General features: G+C 32.8%; 3 protein-coding genes across 3 annotated transcripts; 2 read left to right on the top strand and 1 right to left on the bottom strand.

Moving 5' to 3' along the window:
- Positions 1 to 3,563: 3,563 nt before the first annotated feature.
- Positions 3,564 to 4,954, top strand: LOC129310777 (uncharacterized). Its single transcript, XM_054952694.1, has 3 exons — positions 3,564 to 3,717; positions 4,071 to 4,328; positions 4,425 to 4,954. The coding sequence occupies exons 1-3, from the start codon at positions 3,564 to 3,566 to the stop codon at positions 4,952 to 4,954; spliced, it is 942 nt and encodes a 313-aa protein (XP_054808669.1).
- Positions 4,955 to 8,021: 3,067 nt separating this feature from the next.
- LOC129312141 (protein LURP-one-related 17-like) lies at positions 8,022 to 10,542 on the top strand. The gene is made up of 2 exons (XM_054954745.1): positions 8,022 to 8,506; positions 9,920 to 10,542. The coding sequence occupies exons 1-2, from the start codon at positions 8,225 to 8,227 to the stop codon at positions 10,298 to 10,300; spliced, it is 663 nt and encodes a 220-aa protein (XP_054810720.1). The 5' UTR covers positions 8,022 to 8,224; the 3' UTR covers positions 10,301 to 10,542.
- Positions 10,543 to 13,151: 2,609 nt separating this feature from the next.
- On the bottom strand, positions 13,152 to 19,098 carry LOC129311832 (uncharacterized). The gene is made up of 7 exons (XM_054954305.1): positions 18,657 to 19,098; positions 16,991 to 17,320; positions 16,737 to 16,889; positions 15,152 to 15,492; positions 14,439 to 14,943; positions 14,271 to 14,303; positions 13,152 to 13,929 (listed from the first exon to the last, which is right to left on the bottom strand). The coding sequence occupies exons 1-7, from the start codon at positions 18,832 to 18,834 to the stop codon at positions 13,388 to 13,390; spliced, it is 2,082 nt and encodes a 693-aa protein (XP_054810280.1). The 5' UTR covers positions 18,835 to 19,098; the 3' UTR covers positions 13,152 to 13,387.
- Between the last annotated feature and the right edge of the window lie 978 nt (positions 19,099 to 20,076).

The following is a 20,076-nucleotide window of genomic DNA, read 5'->3' as shown; positions in this document are numbered from 1 at the left end:
TTAAAAAAAAATGAAAAAGTGTGATTAAAAGATTTTGATTAATTTTCCAAATGATTTTAATTTACATCGTCTCTTTATTAAAATTTTATAAATCTAGTTACCTTTTTTTAAAAAAATGAATTAATTAGAATCTCTCATTCCCCCACCCTCCTCTTTATTTCACTCCAACCAAAACAGAGAGTTAGAAGGTTAAGATTAAAAAAATTGTTTTGTTTAGCCTAAATGTGAAAAGGTACAGTATGAGAGTTGTTGAGGGACTTAGAGGCTATTTGAAACTATTTTTATTTTATTATTCTGAAAATTAGTATTTTGTAGAACATATTATGAGGAAAAAAAATAGCAAAAATAAGGGCATGTTTGGTTTCTATTATCACTTTTTGTTTTTAAAAATTGTTTTGTAATATAATTTTTGAAATTATTTATAAAACAAAATAAAATAAATTTTTTTTGGTTATATTAATTAAAAATAGTCTTAAAATTAAAAAAATAGATTGATAGTGATGATTATAAGCATTTAATGGTTGTAATTAATAATGAAAATTGATTAAGTTAACTATAATTTTCAATAATCAAATGTATTGAATTTTTAAAATAAGAAAAATAAAATGAAAACAACTCAAAGTTGTTTCTATTTTCTTGTTTTTTAAAAACAAAAAATGAAAATAATTTTAAAAAAAACTAAATGAAAAAAACTTATCCAAATAAATTTTTAAATATTTTGTTTTCAAAAACAAAAATAGTTTTTAAAAAAAGAAGACAAACAGGCCGTGTTTTTCTTTATTCTCCCTTGTTCTTCAAAATAATAATTTCCAAAACACTTAAAATATGTTTTTGTTTTTCTATTCTCTAAGATAATATTTTATTTTTCTTCAAAACACTTTTTAAAAATATATTATCAAACAAACTTTTTTTATTTTAAAAAAAAAAAATTATTCTCAAAATAGGCCTTAGCTTCTCACCATTTATATTCTCTCCACTTATCTCAACCTTTGGATCAATTTTTAAATGGTTAGGATTTAATATTTCATAAAATTATTATTAAAATGTGAAATTATGAAAAATAAATAAATTTTAAATATAACAAATCTGATTACTACAATTCGAGATTTAAGATTGTAATTAAAAATTAAAAATAAATTGTAAAAAGTATTAAATTCTAACCATTCAAAAATTAATCCAAAGGTTGAAATGATAATTTGAGAAGAAGGGTAGAGAAAATAACTGAATAGAATAAGTCCATTGTTGATAGAATTTATGCTAAATACAATGTATTGACCCCAAAAAAAAAAAACAGAGAGCTAATTTTGAGAAGTTATTTTAAATAGTTTATAAAAAAAGCTAAAAATAATTTGTTTCCTCATAACATTTTTTATTAGCTTAATTTCTCCAACAACTCAAGTATTAAGCTTAACTAATTAAAATTATTTTTAAAAAATTTAAAACAAACTGCCCCTTCTCTTATAAATTTTAAAATTATTTATAAAATTACTTACAAATAATCAACTAACAAATACTTATGTGTGTGTATATAAAAGTTGTGAAACACATCTTCATTAAACTGATAGCTTCTATGTTCTAAGATTAAATATATGGAATTGAGGAAAATTCCCATATAAAAATATATACAATATTGCTCTCACATGCTTAACTATAACTTCAAATCAAACGTGACCCTACAAGAAATACTGTACTAATGTTACTAACTTTTCGTGATAAATAACATCTTGCATTAATAATTCAAATCCTACTGGATCAGCAATTTAGCATACAATACAATAAAAAAAACAAATTAATTAATTATAGAACGTGTATAATTTATACTTGGAATTTACTCCTCTAAAGTAACATCAACTTTCACAAAGCCCGACAAAAAGTTTATCCATCGCATCACTTATGTATTTATTTATTTATTCGGATATTGGCATTTGGTGGTGGTGGAATGAAAGGCGTAATCAGCAGTAACTGTGACCGTGGTGAATCAAAGTTGGCTCGTGGGAAAAGCCACGTGGCTGAAATTGAGGCCGTCAAGGGAATCACGAAGCAGAGATCCATTTTCCACAAATGGAAGTGACAGTGACAGATATCTAAGTGGGACCCACTTGGCCTAAAGACATGGCCGAGCGGTGAAGGCCTGTCTTGTTGCTTTGGGGCCTCCATCTTGTTTATACTTTATACCATTGCTTTTCACTTCATGTTGATCTTATCATCTCCACGTCGACTTAATTAGGCTCAGTAGCTATTAGCCATCAGAAATAACTAATGTCGGATTCCTGCCATAGAAAACTGGAATCCCCTTGACTTTTACAAGGTATTGTACCAATGTACCACAATTGGAGTTAAAGTAAATTTAATTTAAATGGTTTATATTTATAATGAGAAAGTAGTGAAGTAATGTTTAAAGACTCGAACCGACCTGAATGGTCAGACCGGTCGGACCGTCGCTCGTTAAAGAAAGCGAGTTGGGTCAACTAATTAACCCGTATTACCTATTGACCCGGGTTGGCTCGTCTGGAATCGAACAGGTTTTATAAACTCGGAAAAGAACCGGAACTCGGAGCGGGTTTGAATGGGTCAGAAGCGGGTCAAAGGAGGGACAAGATTGGTATTTTAAAAATAAAAAAAAAAAACCCTTATTGCTATCGGGTTCTCGCCTGGACAACCAGATTCAACATTAAGCTATTAACGCCTACAGTCACGCAGCCTCGCAGTCACAGCTAAACTCATAAAGAAATCAAGCATCAGCGTCTCACGGTCTCAGTCTTAGTCTTCTCTTCTCTGTTCTCTCTCTGTCTCGCACGGTGGGTTCTGCCATTCTGGTCAGTCATCGCACATCACCTCCTCAAATCTCAGTTGTCTGGGTTTTGTATTTGTGGGTCTTCGCCGTTCAACCAGTCAGCCATCTGGGACTTCTTTCTTCGTCTTCTTTACCGTTTCTGTGGGAGTGTGGGTCTCTTCTATGTTCTCTCTCTGTCTCGCGTCTCTCCTTCCCATCCATTTGGGTTTTGCTTTCGGCTTCTTGGTTGACTCTTGCCTAAGCATGCAGCTGTCAGAGACACTGAGACAGTCAAATGGTGTCAAGCTCATCATCTTTCATTCTTCATCTTCTTCATTAATCGCTGATCTCTCTCTCTCTCTCTCTCTCTCAGTTCTGGTGAGATTTTCTATCTCCTTCATCTATCTCTCTGCCTAATTTAATCTAATGCCATGGTTTTGAATATAAAATTAGCAATGAATGAATGCTAATGGATGAACTTTTTTTTTATTATCTGCGCTGTTTATTGCAAGACGAAGGATTTCTGAATGGATGAAGAGGAATTTGTTTTTTATTGTCTAAGAGTTGTTTATTGCAAATAGAGGTTTTAGTTTTTTTTCTAGTGATCATGCTTGAATTCTGAATCATTCGAGACTCTTGTACTGTGTTGTCCATGGACATGGTTATAATTATATTCATATTGTCCTAATCCATTTGAGACTCGAGAGTTGTTTATTGACAAAATAGGAAGGCTATATTCATATAGTCTGTCTACTTTTAATTTGTTAATTTACTTGTTTAGGTGTAGAAAATGTCGTCATCTGATCATGCATCTACTGCTACATCTACTCAATCTGTTAAAGCTAAATCAGATCCTACATGGGAGCATTGCGCTCAAATACCATACAAAAAGGAAGGTGGCAAACCTCGCTTAAAATGCTTGTATTGTGCAAAGGAATTTGCTGGTGGGGGAATTAATAGAATGAAATAGCACCTTACTGGGAAAAGAGGAGATGTCATTAGTTAAAAATGTGCCTCATGATGTTCGCTTTCAATTAGAGGAAAATTTGAAAGAGATTGAGGGAAAGAAAACCAAAAAAAACAAGATAACCCAACAGAAACAGAGGATAGTCTATTTGTGGGGAATGATTCAAATATGAAAGAAATGGCTTCTCCACAGTCTCAAGAAAGGGTGATTGAAGCAAATGTTCCAAGTTCTTCTCAATCAAGAAAAAGGAAGGCATCTGAATCTTTAGAGAAGTTCTTTACCCCAAGGACAACCCGAGTGCACAACTAGGAATAAGAAGTGCATTTACAGGTAAAGAAGCTTTGTATAGAGCTGATTTAGCTATTGGTAGGTGGTTATATGATTGTTGCATCTCAATAAATGCTGTGAATTTCATTTACTACCAACCTATGGTAGATGCTATTGTTGCTATTGGTCCTGGTTATAAAGCCCTAAATTACCATGCTACGAGAAGTAAAATATTGCAAGACATAAAGAAGGAGGTTCAGTTACTAGTTGATGAATGCAGAAGTTTTTGGGTTGAAACTGGTTGTACTATAATGGCGGATGGTTGGCAAGATCAAAGAAATAGGTAGTTGATTAATTTTTTTATTTATTGTCCTAGAGGAATTGTTTTTATTAAATCTGTTGATGCCTCAAATATAGTTAAAGATGCTCAAAATCTTTACAATTTATTCATGGACATGGTTGCATTTGTTGGTGCAAATAATGTTGTTCATCTAGTAACTGATAATGCAGCTAATTATAAAGTTGCTGGGAGATTATTAAATGACAAGTACCCTTCTATTTTCTGGTCTCCTTGTGCTGCCCATTGCTTAAATTTGATTTTGGCAGACATAAGTAAGATGGAAATTATTACTAGTTTAGCAGCACATGCATCTGTGGTTTTAAAATTCATATATAACCATGCATTTTTGCTAGCTTGGTTTAAGAAAAGAGAGGGTTGGGTAGAAATTATTCGCCCAGGGGCCACACGGTTTGCCACTACTTTCATTGCTTTGAAGAGTATCTATGAGTACAAGCATGATATACAAGCCTTGATAACTAGTAAGGCATTTACAAACTCTAGATACTCTAAGGATCAAAAGGCTAAGGATGTGACAATGATTGTGTTGGACAACAAATTTTGGAATGACTGTAAAATTATTGTTGAAATTGTAAAACCACTCATCTGATTATTGAGAAATTGTTGATTCTAATAATAGGCCATCACTTGGGTATGTCTATGATGGTATGTATAGGGCAAGGAAAGCTATAAAGAATACTTTTTTGAAGAAAAAATATTTGTACAAGCCTTACACAAGGATTATTAAGAGAAGGTGGGATTCTCAGCTCCGACAAAATCTTCATGTAGCTGCTTATGTCTTTAATCCTGCCTTTCTTTATGATAAAGAAAACTTTTCTCAAAAGCCAGAGGTTATGCAAGGATATCTTACTATTATAGATAAGATAGTCTCTTCTAATAAGACCAAGTTCTTACAAGAAGGCACACAATATCAAAAAAAGAGTGGTAGCTTCAGTTATCCATTGGCTATTGAATCTGCAAAATCAATGCGACCTAGTAAAGTAAAGATTTATATATTTATCTTTCATATTTATTATCTTGCAACTTTATTTGTAAAATCTCTTCTACTAACTTTACCTTTAATATGGCAGATGAATGGTGGCGATATTTTGGAAGTAGTTGTCCGAATGTTAAAAACTTAGTTATTAAATTGTTAAGTCAAACTGCATCTTCATCAAGTTGTGAAAGGAATTGGAGTGTCTTTGAAAAAACACACTCTAAGAAAAGGAATAGATTGGAGCATCAAAGGTTGAATTATCTTGTATATGTTTATTACAATTTTCGCTTAAAGAATATGTATATTATTTAAAGCTTTGTGTTAATTTGCATTCATAAAGATTGGAATGAATGAATTCTTATAGTTTGCTATTGTCATGTGTATTTTAGAGTTGCTAATAAGAGAAAAGCAATTGATCCTGTTGATTTTGAAAGTATTGATAAAATTGAGTATTGGTAATGGAAGAAGATGATCCTTCTTTACTTCATGTTGATGAGATAGAAGGAGATCTCCTTTATGATGAGCAAACACTACCAAGAGATATTATTTCGCAGCAGGAAGAGGAAGGTTTGAATATGAATTTTCTTGAGAGCTTTATTACATGTTGTCACTTTTATTATATTGCTCTTAATAATGCTTTAATTTGGTTTGATCACTTTGATGCATTTGTTTATAAAGATGATCAACAAAGAGTGAATGTGGTAGAGGGTGAAGGGATTGATTTAGGATCATTTGGTCAGGAAGATGATGATAGTTACAACGTAGATGCTGATGCTTTCGAGCCTAACCATGCCTGGATTAATCAAGTGGTTGATAAAGATCTGCCAATATCTTTGGCAAGTAATGAAATTATTAGTTATCTTATAATGTTAGGCTTGTGGATTGTAGATTGTTGTACTTGTGAACTTGTTGCATTATGTTAATGACTTGACCAGAACATATTATGGTGTTTTTGTTGTATTAATGACTTAAGTGTTTTGAAAGACTTGGGTGGTGATATATTTTTGCTAGCTTGTTGTATTAAAGATTTAGGTGATATTTTAAATATATATATATGTGTGTGTTATTTTTTATTTAATTATTAGGTCACTGGTCCAACTGCCGGTCCAAACGGTTCAACCATGAGACCCGTGACCCGCTAACATTTTCTGGTTCGCTATTGGTCTGAGTTTTAAAACATTGTAGTGGAGTTAAAAAGGGAGTCCAGTTTTACTGCTCAGCACCGTCGTATTCATCGTGAAAAAGGATCTGGGCCATCTAAATTTTAATCTAGATGGTTCAAATTTTTTTAATTTTAATTTTAATTTTAATTTTATAAAAATAAAATTTTTAATTTTTAATAAATATATTCATCATCAATTTGGACAATATTAATTTAATTTGAGACTCTAAGTGGTTCAATTTAATATTATAATTTTCATAAACTGACTATTTAGATGTACTTTGGACAAGACAGATTCAATATTAAATTTTTTAATAATTTTTTATTTTAATAAATATAAAATAAAAATAAAAATTTTAAATTTAAGCCTTGTAGAAAAAAATTTATTTTTATAAATTAAAAATTTAATTTAATTTATAAATTTAAAAAAATTTAAAAATTTTATTTTTATAAAATTAAAATTAAAATTAAAATTAAAAAGTCTGGACAATACAAATTAAAATCTGAATAGCCCATATCTTTTCTTATGATAAGCATGGCGATGGCACCGAAACCGGACTCCTAAAAAGGGGGATAGTAAAGAGAAACTCGCCTCACAGAATCTGGCAATATTAAATTGATTAGGATGCTGAATTACTCATTTAATCAATCTTTGAACCACTCTTCGTTAAAATAATATTATTATCGTTTTAGTACAAGCCTACATAATTATTGGGGAAATAGCATCAAAGGTTTCATGTCAAAGAAATTAACACCTAAAGGCCACTATAGTTTTAATTTATTCGAGCCTAAAAGTCTTACATATAAATATATTTTTTAGTAAAAAGATTCATTTTTTCCTCACTTGAAAAATAACATCACACACAGGATATTATATTATTAATATATGAATTTTATCATATTATATATGAATATTCTGCTGTTCATACATGTAAAAAAATTTTTACATTATTATTCAACTAAACCACACATATTGTTTACAATGAATGAATATTGTATTGTTAATATATATATCTTATCTTTTTATGAACTTAGAAAACTTGTATATTTTAAATGAGAAATAAATGAGTGTTTTCACCATGAATTATATTTGCATATAAGGCTTATCTGAATTGCAGAATAACAATATATTGGGTTTTAGATGCAAATGTTTTTCGATGTGGGAGCCTTGGATGCCATTCTCTCTTAATACCATCATTTTAATTATTTGAAGGCGTTTTAACCTGGAACCTTGAACTAACATAAAATGGTAAAAGGTTTGACGGCACTACGTGGCCCTCTTGCACTGACTATTTCGTGTTTGTTACTTCTGATGCTAAACCACAAACGCGATCCTCCCATAAACGCAACCAGCATGGGATGTCAATATATTAGTTGAGAGTTGAAAAAATGTAAAGACGGAAAGACTTTCTCCGACACTTAAGATTTGAATTCATCCACGCGTCGCGTTTCTACCCCACTTGTTACCTTTGAAAATTTCAACATCAATTCGCTGATCACTTTTCTCTTTCAACTTCTCTAAATATCACTTCAATCCATGAAGGAAGAAGCAAATCTTGGACTGAGAGATCCAGGTCCACGTACACAGTTTCACTATCTTCTGTCACCCTCGTTGCTAGCGGCAGAATCCTGCAATTAAATACTCGATTGAAACGTGTTTAAGCACTATACACACACACGCTTCAGGAAATCAGAATCAGAATCAGAATCTAGAGAGGAGAATGTTGTGTAGGTTCAGATCATTGTCGAGAGCAGTGCACGAAGAACGAGTTCGAGAGCGTCAACATGAGAGGAAGAAGACGTATCCCAGAACCGAAGCAACAATGGGCACATCACTTACAGTTTGGAGAAAATCGCTTCTGATTAGCTGTAAAGGATTCACGGTGATCGATTCTGAAGGCAATCTAGTTTATCGGGTCGACAATTATATGGGCCGACCCGACGAAATCACTCTCATGGACGCTTCCGGAAAATCTGTCCTCACCGTGCGCCGCCGTAGCAAGGTACTCTCTTTTGATCTCATGCTTTTTTCATTGGGGGAATGATATTGAATTCAAAAGACCAATTAATTTAAATTTAATTTTAAATATTAAATTTTAAAAATTTATAATTTAATTTTTTTAATTTTATAATTTTATTGAGATAAATTTATAATTTATTTTTAAATTTTAATAAAAAATATATTTTTTATTTTCAATCATATTAAAATTTAAAAAATAAAGTATAAATATATCACAATAGAATTATAAAATTTTAAAATTAAATTATAAATTTTTAAAATTTAATATTTAAAACTTAATTTAAGTAAAAGAAATTTCTTTATCATTTTTTTTCATACTTTACGCACCAAAGCCCCCCTTTTGTGGATTGGACCACAGGCTCTTCCATTGCATAGGTGATAAACAAATAATTTTAGATTAAATGATAAATTTATTATCAAATTGTACTATTTTTTTGTAAAAAATAAGTTTTTTTTTAAATGTACATTAATAAATTCTTTATTCTCAAAAAAATATTTTTTATTTTTTATTTTAATTTTTTTGACTAGATGTTTTTAATTTTAATTAGCAATGCATTTTGTGATGAGTAAAAGATAAATTTATACAAAAATTTAAGTTAATAAATGCAAGTGATAAAATGAAAAAAAATTTGCACGTACTAGTTGCTTATATTTTGAATTAAAATTAGTTAAAAATAATTTTATATTTGAGCCTGAGACAGTAAATCCATAAATATAAGGAATCTTAGATTTATTTTTTGTGCAATTTTTTCCTACAACATTTGAGAACCGTGACGAATACTCTTCCGGCTTTTAAATATTAGTTACCTTCTAGAAACATAATTTAATTTACTTTATAAATCATTAAGTTAATCAGATTATTTTGTTTCAAATTAAAATTTTCAAACTACTCTTAAAAAGTAAGAAAGGGAGAGATACAAAAAAATAATATTATATGATTAGCTTACTTTTTGCTTTTTATTTGAGGGTTATATTTGAAATTTCATTTACTTTTATTTCTTATACTTTTATTGTATTGGTATTAATGGGTTTAATAGAAATGACTTATAAATAAGATCAAAGGGAGTATAAATTTTGATACTCATATAACTAAAAAATAAAAAAAAGAATTTTAAAAATTACAGAAAAATATTAAGTTTTGATTCTTTTCTATAAAAGTTTTTATCTGCAATTTTTGGTTTTTTTATAATTTGTTAAGTTTTTCTATAATTTTTAAAATATTTTTATGTCATTTTATAATTAACTAATTTTTTATTAACAGTAGCAACTCTATTATATAATTTTCAAAAATTTAAATTTTAAAATGAAATTATCTTTTAAGCCAATCTTTTTCTTTTTTTTTTTTTTATGTATATATAAATTGACAATGGGAAGACAACTTTGATGATTATTACAGAAGCTAGTAGTAGTAGAGAGCTGGAACGTATATGCAGGGGAAGTTGGGAACCACCAGCGAAAGTCATCAGAGGAGAGACCGATATGTTGTGTGAGGAAGCGTGTAAATATATTTCAGGGAAAACCTAAAGTTCAGGCTTACGTATACAGAGAAGCGTCCGATAAGAAGAGATATGATTTTGCGGTGGAGGGTTCTTACGCTTATCGGACATGTAAGGTGGTCGATGCGTCCGACAAGGTCGTTGCTGAGATTAGGAGGAAAGAAGCCATTGCCAAAGACGTTTCGTTTGGGATCGAGATTTTTCAGTTGATTGTTCATCCTGGCTTCGATCCTGGCTTTGCCATGGCTTTAGTTTTACTCCTCGATCAGATGTTTTCCTGACCACCTTTTTTTTTTCCCTTTGATATCAGTATTGTAGAGTATTTTAATCTTAGACGTCTAGGGGAAGAACTTCGTTGAAATAAATATTTTTAATTAGCTTTTAAATTTATATCAAGTCGTGTTTGTAATGGGAAAGCCGAAAGGAAACGTTGTCTATCCCCTTCTACGTACATGCATTGGAGAAGCTCGGTGTACGCAAGGTCCTCATTTAATGTAATTCTTATTTATTATATTTTTAATAAATTATTATTTTATTAAATATCACACAATTTAAAATGAAGATGTTGGGTTATTATTCTTGGTAGGCCACGTCCAAATACAAGTCCAATCATGGAATGGGATCTTAGTGGAATAATGAGAAAATTTGGGTCTTTTTACGTGATAAACCTAGCCTCTTTAGTGTGACTTTCTCCTGCCCTTTGAATGAGGGATCCATTATGTTAATCATCGGATGAACATTCGTTACCCACTCCTCCCATTGTGTGTGGAGGCAGGGGGATGATAATCGTCTTCTCTCTTCATGCGTTTGTCAATATAAATATTTCCTTCTCTTGCTCTCTTCTCTGTGTGTGCATTTACTAAGTTCTATTGTGACTCTATTTCCCATATAGTAACCCATTCGGTGCAACTTATGAAGTATGTTTCATCAGCCATACTCTCGTAAAAAATAATCTTATAACTATTATTATGCTAAAAAATGATGTTTATATAAACAATTGCAAGTTTAAAATTTTAAGTACAGACTTTTAAATTTCATTTTAGATGCACCCCAATCTCATCACCTTGATGAATATCATTGTTAGATAAAACTGGCACTCAAGAGGGAGGGTGAATTGGATGACATTAAATTTTGCTGAATAAGTAACAAGAGTAGAAGAGAAATGTAAGAAGTAAAGATTATGACACCAAAGATTTATCCTCGTTCAACCAAAAAAATTTGGCCTACATCTAATCCTCAATATCACCCTTAAGTTTTTCAATGATAAACACAAGTTTAGGTGGGTGTTTGCAACCTTAATACAACTTACAAGATTAGACTAGTTTTGTTGCAATTAACCAATCTTGTTACATCCAGTAAGTTGGTACAATTCACTTCAAAAATCTCTTTTCAAGAATTTAAACTTTGATTCACAGAAAAGTTCTTACAAAGGTGAATTCTCTTGTAAAGAGTAGATAGAATAAAATGGAAGCTTAAGAATTAATGAGAGTTTTTTTACAAAATTTATCAAAAAAATGTTAAATTAATGAATGCAAGATCTTTGATACACAAATTGAATGTTTTCGAAATTGTTCAACTTAGAATTTTTTACTCAATGATCAGAAATTCTCTTTCTACACTTGAAGTTGTGTCATATATATAATTTTGCAATGTTCATACTATTAGAATAGTGAATGTAGCTATTATTGAAATTTCTTGCATGCAATTAGAAGATTCACATGTGTAATGGAGCTTAGGCAAGTTCTAATCAAGCATGTATGACAATTCAAGTATGAACACTAAGATGACTCATGTGATTTGTAAGGTGAAAGATACATATCATTTTGTGTGACAAATCAAGCATGGTTCCCTCATACTCTCACACATAAATTGGCTGGCAGAATGCTAAAGCCAATTTGAGTGACAGATCATGCATGGTACATTCTAATAACATGTGTAAAATGATTGGTTAAAAACCAAGCTAATTTGGACGACAAATTACGTGTGGGACACTCTATCTCTCACATGTGAAATGGCTTAGTCAAAACATGACCAATTCTGTGAGAGAAATTACATGTGGAACTAATATGCATTCAAGCATGGATTGCATGATAAGAAAACTTGGTTTTTATAAGTGACAAATCATGCAAGTGCACACTATGAATTAGGTTTGAATTGGCTTTAGGCTCACTTAGGCTAAAAATGTATTCAAGAAACCAAATGACAAATCAGGCATGAAACATCACAACTCAAAATGCCAAAAAAAAAAAAACAAAACACAAAGTGACAATTCAAGCGTGCGTACAAAAACCTTTTAGCCGTGAATTGGAGCATAGAAGCTTCATCAAGGCATCATATAAATAAAGGTGACAAATCATGTGTGGACCACTTCTGATTCATGCGTGAAATGTCAGTGAGTGTACTTATAATGACAAATCACGTGTGGATTCATTTTGATTCAAGTATGAAACGTCAAGCAGAAAAGATCAACTTCTATGATCTAATTCAAGCATGAATTATCTTAACTTTCAAGCTTGAATTGACTAAGACAAGACTTATAATGCACAAATAAGACTTATGAGCTTAAGATGATGCATTCACTTACGAATTAATAATATGTAATTAAGCTCTCATAGTTTTCACATTGAACCTAAAAGAGATAAATGACGTAAACCTATAGATCTTTTTTTTTTTCTCTTGATTCTTCAAGTTCTTAGAGGTTTTGTTACATTATGGATTTTTTGATATCTGTACAAGTAACATACACCTCTTCTTTTAGTTTTGTAATAATCAAAATATATGATTCAACAATCATAATGTTCATCAATGTGATAAGCATCCCAACTCGTAGCATAGAGGTATACATGAGAACAAGTGGAGGAAGAAAAAGAGATGTTTGTAAGTCTCATATGGACATGCGAGATAAATCGACTAGTCCCATCAATCATTATACGATCTTCACTGTTAAAACAATCTGATAACTAAAATCATGACTTCAACATATTTTAGACATCTAATGCTATAGGGTATATCCAGATTGTATATTTTCATGCAATATCTAGGAATACTTCTTATGCTCTGGCCTTCAAAGCAGCACAAGTAGATGCTGTATGGTGTAAGTTACAACTACAAGCAATTTAACCAACAGAGACATACACAAACATAAACTTTCTATTGCCTCGTAAAATCATCTACAGAAGGCAAAGAATTCTTCGGCTTGTTTTGTACACCTGTCTTTGATGTTACAACATTTGAATCGCGCTCTCCATTGAACATATTACAACAAGTTACAACAATAAATCTCATTGCCGCCATGGCATATGTACGAAGCAGCATTTCACTAGCAACCTAACATTTTTGGTAATCACATCTGTCAAGGGTTGGTGCTTCTACTGCGTGCTTGAAAAAGCTCGATCAACCTGACTTGTCCCTTGCCTTTTCCAATCCATCAACACCACTTTTCTGACCTTCTGTTGACTGTCAAAGGCCTTGTCAAGAACCCTAGTGGGAGGAGGTGGCATCATACTATGTTGCTTCAGGATGCCGGGGTTTGAATGTTTATTTTCCACAATGGGTTCCCTAATTGATTTATTCGGTAACGATCTACTAGATTTTGAAGTTGGCCATGCATATGGTCCTTTCTTGACAGTATTAGAGGGACCGCCGTCCTTACTCTTGATTATGGAAAGCCTCGGCTTCTTCGAGGGCATCATCTGCCCTGCACTTCTGGTTAACTGATCAGATCCAATAGCTGACGTTGATTTCGAAATCATTTCCTCAGATTTCTCGTTTGATTTCCAGTTGCGAGCTTTTGTGGACTTTTGTGAAGCCTTTTTCTGCCACCCTGATGTGCCCTCATTCTGCGTTGGTGAGCTAGTTGCCATTTCATATAGAGTTTGTGCAGCAGCTAATAATTTTGAACAATTTCCATCTGTCGACACAAAATATGTTAAACAGGAGGAGAAAGAAAAGAAAAGGGGAGGGAATTTCAATTGCAACTGCAAATTCAGTAAATTTTTTCAATTTTCAAGAGAAGCCAGGAGTCAGTAACGTTGTTTCCAAAGATTTAAATATCAAACCTTGGACAAAAATATTTCAGATCTCAAAAGGAATGTTCGCAAATGGAGATTCCAATAGGTAATTCATAAGGTCTCAGATTGCTCAATCAAGAGGAACAAAAGCGCACACAGAAGAAAAGTGGGGTATAGAAACAGCCAAACAAGTGCATGCACATTAGCAAAAGATGCGTTGTGGTATTTAATAAGAACATACCATATTTTTTACCATCGACCTGGCCTTCAAAATCTGCATTTTCATGGGGGGAAAAATAAAAATAAAATGCCGCTTTAGTATTTCTAGAGAAAAAGGAGTGGCCAGATGGCAGAAGAAATTAAAACAACATGGTAACAGAAATCCAGGTATTGATAGATAAAAATGTACCTGTAGTAACCTGAGATCCTTTTGAACATGTTACAGAAGATGACAAAACCCAATGACAGAAAGGAATGTTGGCACATGAAGGCAGAAAACCTTTATTGTCTGAACTACCAACTGAAGGAACTAGAGTCTGATCATAACTGAATGAATCAAGGTTCGTGAAGCTTCCAAGATCCATTCCCATAAAGCTAGCAACAAATCCTATCTTTGCCCATTTACCTGGGCACGTGATTCTACTTGATAACCTAACTGCATCAGAATTAGTTCTACAATGACCACTGAAATTATGAGACCATGGAAAGGCTGTCAAGCTAGGTCGACGACTGACATGCTTGACTGTACGAAGATCACTATTACTCTTTGAGGTAACAACAGCCTTGGATGCATCAAGGAGCAAAGAATCCAAATCCCGAGATTGGGGGAGTGCAATGCGTTCCAAGATATCCTTAGGTTGATATAATGGAAAGTCAAGTGGACTAACTGGAGTTTCAGTTTCACTAGAAGGTTCCTGTGTGTCATTAACAAATATAAATTCTCGTTACCACCACAGACAACATTAATAACATGAAGATAAACTAGCATAGGCACCATGCCAAAATACATGCACAAGCAAAACGTTTCTGCTTAAATATGAAGAGATTAAGGAAATCAAATGCAGAAAGCATGTTTTAGTTAAGAGGCAGCTCAACACTGAGCACAAAATTATCCACACTTACCTTGTGACATATAGACATATCTGTTGCAAAAGACTGCTCTTTATCCCTATTATCACCACTTTCTACGACACAAACCGAACTTGATTCAGAAGCAGACATTTTCCTGCTGGAGGAGCTGTCAATCTCAGCCATGCTTTGGGGTTGAACAGATTTCAGGACGTGAAGGATGGAGCAAGCCTTCCTAACAGAGCTCAAAAAATTGTCACTAATATTTGATGTTTTCTTCCCCTTATCTTTTCCCAAACTAGGGCAGTCAAAAGTGCCTTTAAGGAGCTCATCTAATGTTGGCTCTTCCACAGGCTTTGTGACATCATGAATATCATGCTTTAGACCATACAATCCTGGCAACAGCAACAAAAAATTTCATTTGAAATGCACACAAGGTCATCTTAATAATAGCAGTTATAGAGCATCAGAACGCCAAAAAAAAAAAAAAATCAGGTATATGAATAAAATCTTATCAATATGCCAAATTTTCGTTATGCTCATGGAAAAAATTTAGTTGGCCGAAAAATGAGAATTGCAATTTAGAATAGAACATAAATAATGATACTCTGAAGATCTAAAAGGACAAAAAACTGACTATCAATAAGTGCTTCTACTGCAGTCCAAATACAAAAACAATTATAGTCATTTGAAGCATGGCATTTTAATAGGCAGAAACTCCATAAAACATTGAAGCATTACAACCAACAGACCCTGTAATATAATGTCAATAATATAAGAGGCCGAAACCGCTTCATTGCTTTTAAGCTAACAAAATATAAGTCCAAAATAGACCAATTTTTGGCTTTATACCATTACAACCAGAGTGCCAAAAACAAGACCTCAGAATACTTAATGTTTAAATATTTCTTTAAGCGAATATGATGTACATTCACGTAGCATAATAGTCAACTAACCACAGGTTATTTTCCAATTTATTAAACAGATGAGATAATTGACGGATAACATGTTACAAATACCAAAATCAGATTTCAAACAGGTTGAAAGGTTGATGCTGTGAAGTTATACACTGAGCTATAACATGGTGTAGAATACCAGGAAAATAATCACGTGAGAATACAACCGTGAAGGAAGTGAAGAGACAGGAGGTTTATGATCATTTGTAGAACAATACAATATGCCCAAAACTATACCAAAAAAGTTGTCCCCTCCACAGGTAGAGTCGAAGACTGCTGCACCCAACTTCATAGACGATAAGTCAAATTTAGCCTTTGAAGGAACTATAATGTTCTCCTTATCTTCATGCTTGCCACCGTTGCTCTTTTGTTATGATAATTAATAGAGAATAGAACGTACATTCAGTCATTTACATAGTACAAAAGTTGACTAACTAAAGGTTTTTTTCGAATTTATTAAACAGATGAGATAATTGTCAGATAACGTGCTACAAACACCAAAATCATATTTCAAACAGGTTGAAAGGGGGATGCTGTGAAGTTATACACTGAGTTATAACTTAAAACATGGTAGTACATATATACCAGGGAAATAATCAAACAAGGACATAGCCATGAAGGAAGTGAAGAGACAGGAGGTTTATGATCATTTGTAGAAAAATACAATATGCCCAAAATTATACCAAAAAAGTTGTTCCCTCCACAGGCAGAGTTGAAGACTGCTGCACCCAACTTCATAGATGATGAGTCAAATTTAGCCTTCGAAGGAACTTTAATGTTCTTCTTATCCCCACGCTTGCTACCATTGCTCTTTTGTTTTGATACTTGACTTTTTTCTATCCCAAGATAAAGAAAGTTTAGAAGAACATAGATGTAGGATAATTAATAGATTATTGACAGGTAATTTGAGTACTAACCACAGTCAAAAGAATTATACCTGAAGAATCACACTTTATATGATTTGATGCATGCTTATCAGAAGATTCCTTTGAATTCTCAATTCCTTTCAGGTCTGTAGAATCTTCTAATATTCGCAGCCTCTTCGAACTTGAAGAAACACTCCTGTGAACTTTTCCTGCTTTCTGTTGGAATGGCAAACCTTCATGTTTGGAAGAAATTACTCGGCAATTTTTTCCTTTGGCATGCGTACCATTGGATACCTCTTCACACTGAAGATTGGGCAGCATGCTAGAATTCTTAATGAGCTCAGTCTCAGGAAATCCATCTCCAGAGCGAAACTCAGTATCACTTTTCACATTTGCAACATCTGATACAAACAAAATTTGCCTCAATAAGGCCATTTAAAGGAGCATCCCAAAAATAGGAAAGCATTCGTAACCAACCAACAATATATAGACAGGCAAAAGAAATAAGCATATCAAAAGTTTAGGAGTGACGTTGATAACATACTCTGCCCAAGGGAAATGCTTGGTCAATGTGGCAAGCATAGAAGATACTCAGTTTGACCTTAGCTTATTTAATTATTTCACAAAATAAGTGTCACTAAGAAAATAGAGTACAGAAAGTTGTTGGATAAGAAACTCCTCAAACAATAAGTTCTTTTCAAATGAATTGAACTGTTCAATGGCTTTTTGGTTGATCTGTAAACTATAAAATCACCATTTCAGCCATAACTATATGTTAAAACTAACAAGATTTATTAATTTCAGTAACATTTAACATTTCCATGTAGTTAACCAAGTCAACATCTACTTCAACCAGCGTACAAGAAACTCTCACTTAGGGGATTAAGGGCCGCAAATACATAATAGATCTACCAGAATGACACAGGGTTAATTCATTGCGTTATCTCCTAGTGTTGAACCCACTAAAGTGTGCTATTCATGGCTGAGGAAAACAGAGGAGAGCCCAGGTTGAATCCCACCATAAAACTTGGGGTAAACTAAAACAGAATCCTGGAGCAAAGAGAATCAGTGTATCTATCAAGGCCAGAACAGTTGGCAGGCGTTTCGCAAAACACTTCATTTAGTCCTTTAATATGGAGCACAAACACCCATAAAAATGTTGTTTGCAGGTTTGACGGATCGAATATTCATACTGGACACGACATGAAACTACATGACCTATATATACGTCAAATTTTGTCATGTTGCTATGTCGGTGTGAAATATCGATTCCTCGATTCAATATGATCCCATTAATTCACAAAACAAACAAAACATTCCTTTATAACATCAAGTGTACATTTCAGTTATGCATCGAAAATTGCCAAAACAAAAAAAATCTTCATAACTGTGGTTAGGGTACCTTTCAGTCTAATGAGATGAGAATATAAGGAACATTCTTATAATAACATCAGGAAACTATGCAGTAGCAAGGAAATTCTATACTTGACCTTTTTTCTTAAAGTAATTGTGAGATCTCAGAATCCAAAGTTTTCATAATTTCAAGGATATCCCACATACAAAAATAAACAAACAAATAAATAAAACACCTAATTGTAATGCAAGTAAAGCATATTTCCCAACCAGATTAAACAGCAATTTTTATAACATTTAATTAAAAAATTAAGGGCACAAAAGGGAACTTTCAGGAATAGCACACATTCGAGAGCTCAGGCGAAAAAAACGAGAACCACCCACCATTTTCAAGTCGCGGGTCGCAATAATAAATCGAATGGTTGGCTACAATGGAAACGCGATCAGATCCCCGACCTTCCACCTCCTTGACTGTAACCCCAGCTCTGACTAAACCCTCGGGCGCTATCAGCGTGGGAGCTGGTGCGACGTCTACGGGAAAAGGTAATTCCACAGTATCCATCGCAGTGAGCAAAATTTCCTCTTGAAATTACACGACTGGGAGATCAAGAGGAAGCAGCTAACATCTTCGAAAACTCAAGATCCTAGGGAATAAACAAAAGAGGTTCATCCTAACAGGCATACGAAACAAATTTCCAGAAAAAACCCAGCGAGAAGCAGTGGATTTACTGAGTTTTTGAGGGGAGACCGGAGAGAAATTGAGTGGTTGGTGGGGAAGAGCATGTTGCGGCTAGAGGAGGCGAAACGAGGGTTTCTAGGGCAAAAATTTGGATGAAAGAGAGATATATATAGTTTTCGGGAAATCGCTAGACGTGTTGGGAATTTGGACATAGCCGGTCGGTGAGGAATATTCCGGCGAGGGTAAAATGTCTTTTCGGACACGTTGACGTGGCGTTATCCATTATGATATGAAAGTTTAAGCGGCTGAGTCCCGAGTTTAGATTTAATTTTAATTTAATTTAATTTAATGGCTATTGCCAATTGGATAAATGTGAACTAACGTACCCACGCGGTTTCTAAATCCTGTGGGCTTCATACATACAACCAGTTTGACCCCAATATACAACGATCACTTTAAGGTTGAAATTACAATACTGTCCCATGTTGATGGTATTTTTTAGGTTGTGCTCTGGGTTCCCGATTCCGAATTGGGATTCTTTCTCAGAGTATTTATATAGGAAAAATCATTGAGAGGTCCACAGAAGGAATTTAATTTTTAAAAAGTCCAATGAAGTGTAAAATTAACTTTAAATCCCATATATCTTAATTGGACATTAGTTTTGGAGTACTTTTACTAAAATGACCGTGAGGAGAGATTTTTTTTTTTTTAATTTTTTGATCAGGGTATTTTGGTAAATGTATATTAAAACTTATTTATAATAAAGGCCTATGAAACTTGAGAGTTATTTTTGCATTTCATGAGGCCTTTTAGTAATTTTTCATTTAGACAATTGTCTTTTTCTTTTTTTTCTTTTTTTCTTTTAAATAACAATCTATGTCCAACGCTACAATCGAATCTAAATTTAAACATCAGTCACGCTCAAATAGATTATTCAAATCTCATCTCATTATTTTATTTTTATGCTTGAAAATTAAAATATTCTTTTTCTCATAAATTTTAATATGAACTTCAAAATATTATATATTCTCCTTCATTTAAAATAAATTATTACCAAAAATATTTTTAAAAAACAGTTTTAGATCGCCCAAAAATTTAAGGGGAAGTCACCCGTTATGTAGAACA

The sequence above is a fragment of the Prosopis cineraria genome, unplaced genomic scaffold (assembly GCF_029017545.1).
Source record: "Prosopis cineraria cultivar Desert tree isolate PC_DT_omini unplaced genomic scaffold, ASM2901754v1 PC5, whole genome shotgun sequence".
NCBI classification, from domain to species: domain Eukaryota; kingdom Viridiplantae; phylum Streptophyta; class Magnoliopsida; order Fabales; family Fabaceae; genus Prosopis; species Prosopis cineraria.
Note: the sequence above shows the minus strand (reverse complement) of the source record. Positions and strands in the feature narration are given on the sequence as shown.

Excerpts from the sequence above, each read along its gene's own strand:
- LOC129310777 (XM_054952694.1), top strand. The coding sequence starts at position 3,564 with ATGTCGTCATCTGATCATGCATCTACTGCTACATCTACTCAATCTGTT. Across the intron at positions 3,718-4,070 it reads TTGTGCAAAGGAATTTGCTG|GTAAAGAAGCTTTGTATAGA; the intron begins GTGGGGGAATTA and ends GTGCATTTACAG. Across the intron at positions 4,329-4,424 it reads TTGTACTATAATGGCGGATG|TTAAAGATGCTCAAAATCTT; the intron begins GTTGGCAAGATC and ends CCTCAAATATAG.
- LOC129312141 (XM_054954745.1), top strand. The coding sequence starts at position 8,225 with ATGTTGTGTAGGTTCAGATCATTGTCGAGAGCAGTGCACGAAGAACGA. Across the intron at positions 8,507-9,919 it reads CCGTGCGCCGCCGTAGCAAG|AAGCTAGTAGTAGTAGAGAG; the intron begins GTACTCTCTTTT and ends TGATTATTACAG.
- LOC129311832 (XM_054954305.1), bottom strand. The coding sequence starts at position 18,834 with ATGGATACTGTGGAATTACCTTTTCCCGTAGACGTCGCACCAGCTCCC. Across the intron at positions 16,890-16,990 it reads TATAAAGTGTGATTCTTCAG|AAAAAAGTCAAGTATCAAAA; the intron begins GTATAATTCTTT and ends ATCTTGGGATAG. Across the intron at positions 14,304-14,438 it reads AGGATCTCAGGTTACTACAG|ATTTTGAAGGCCAGGTCGAT; the intron begins GTACATTTTTAT and ends ATGAAAATGCAG.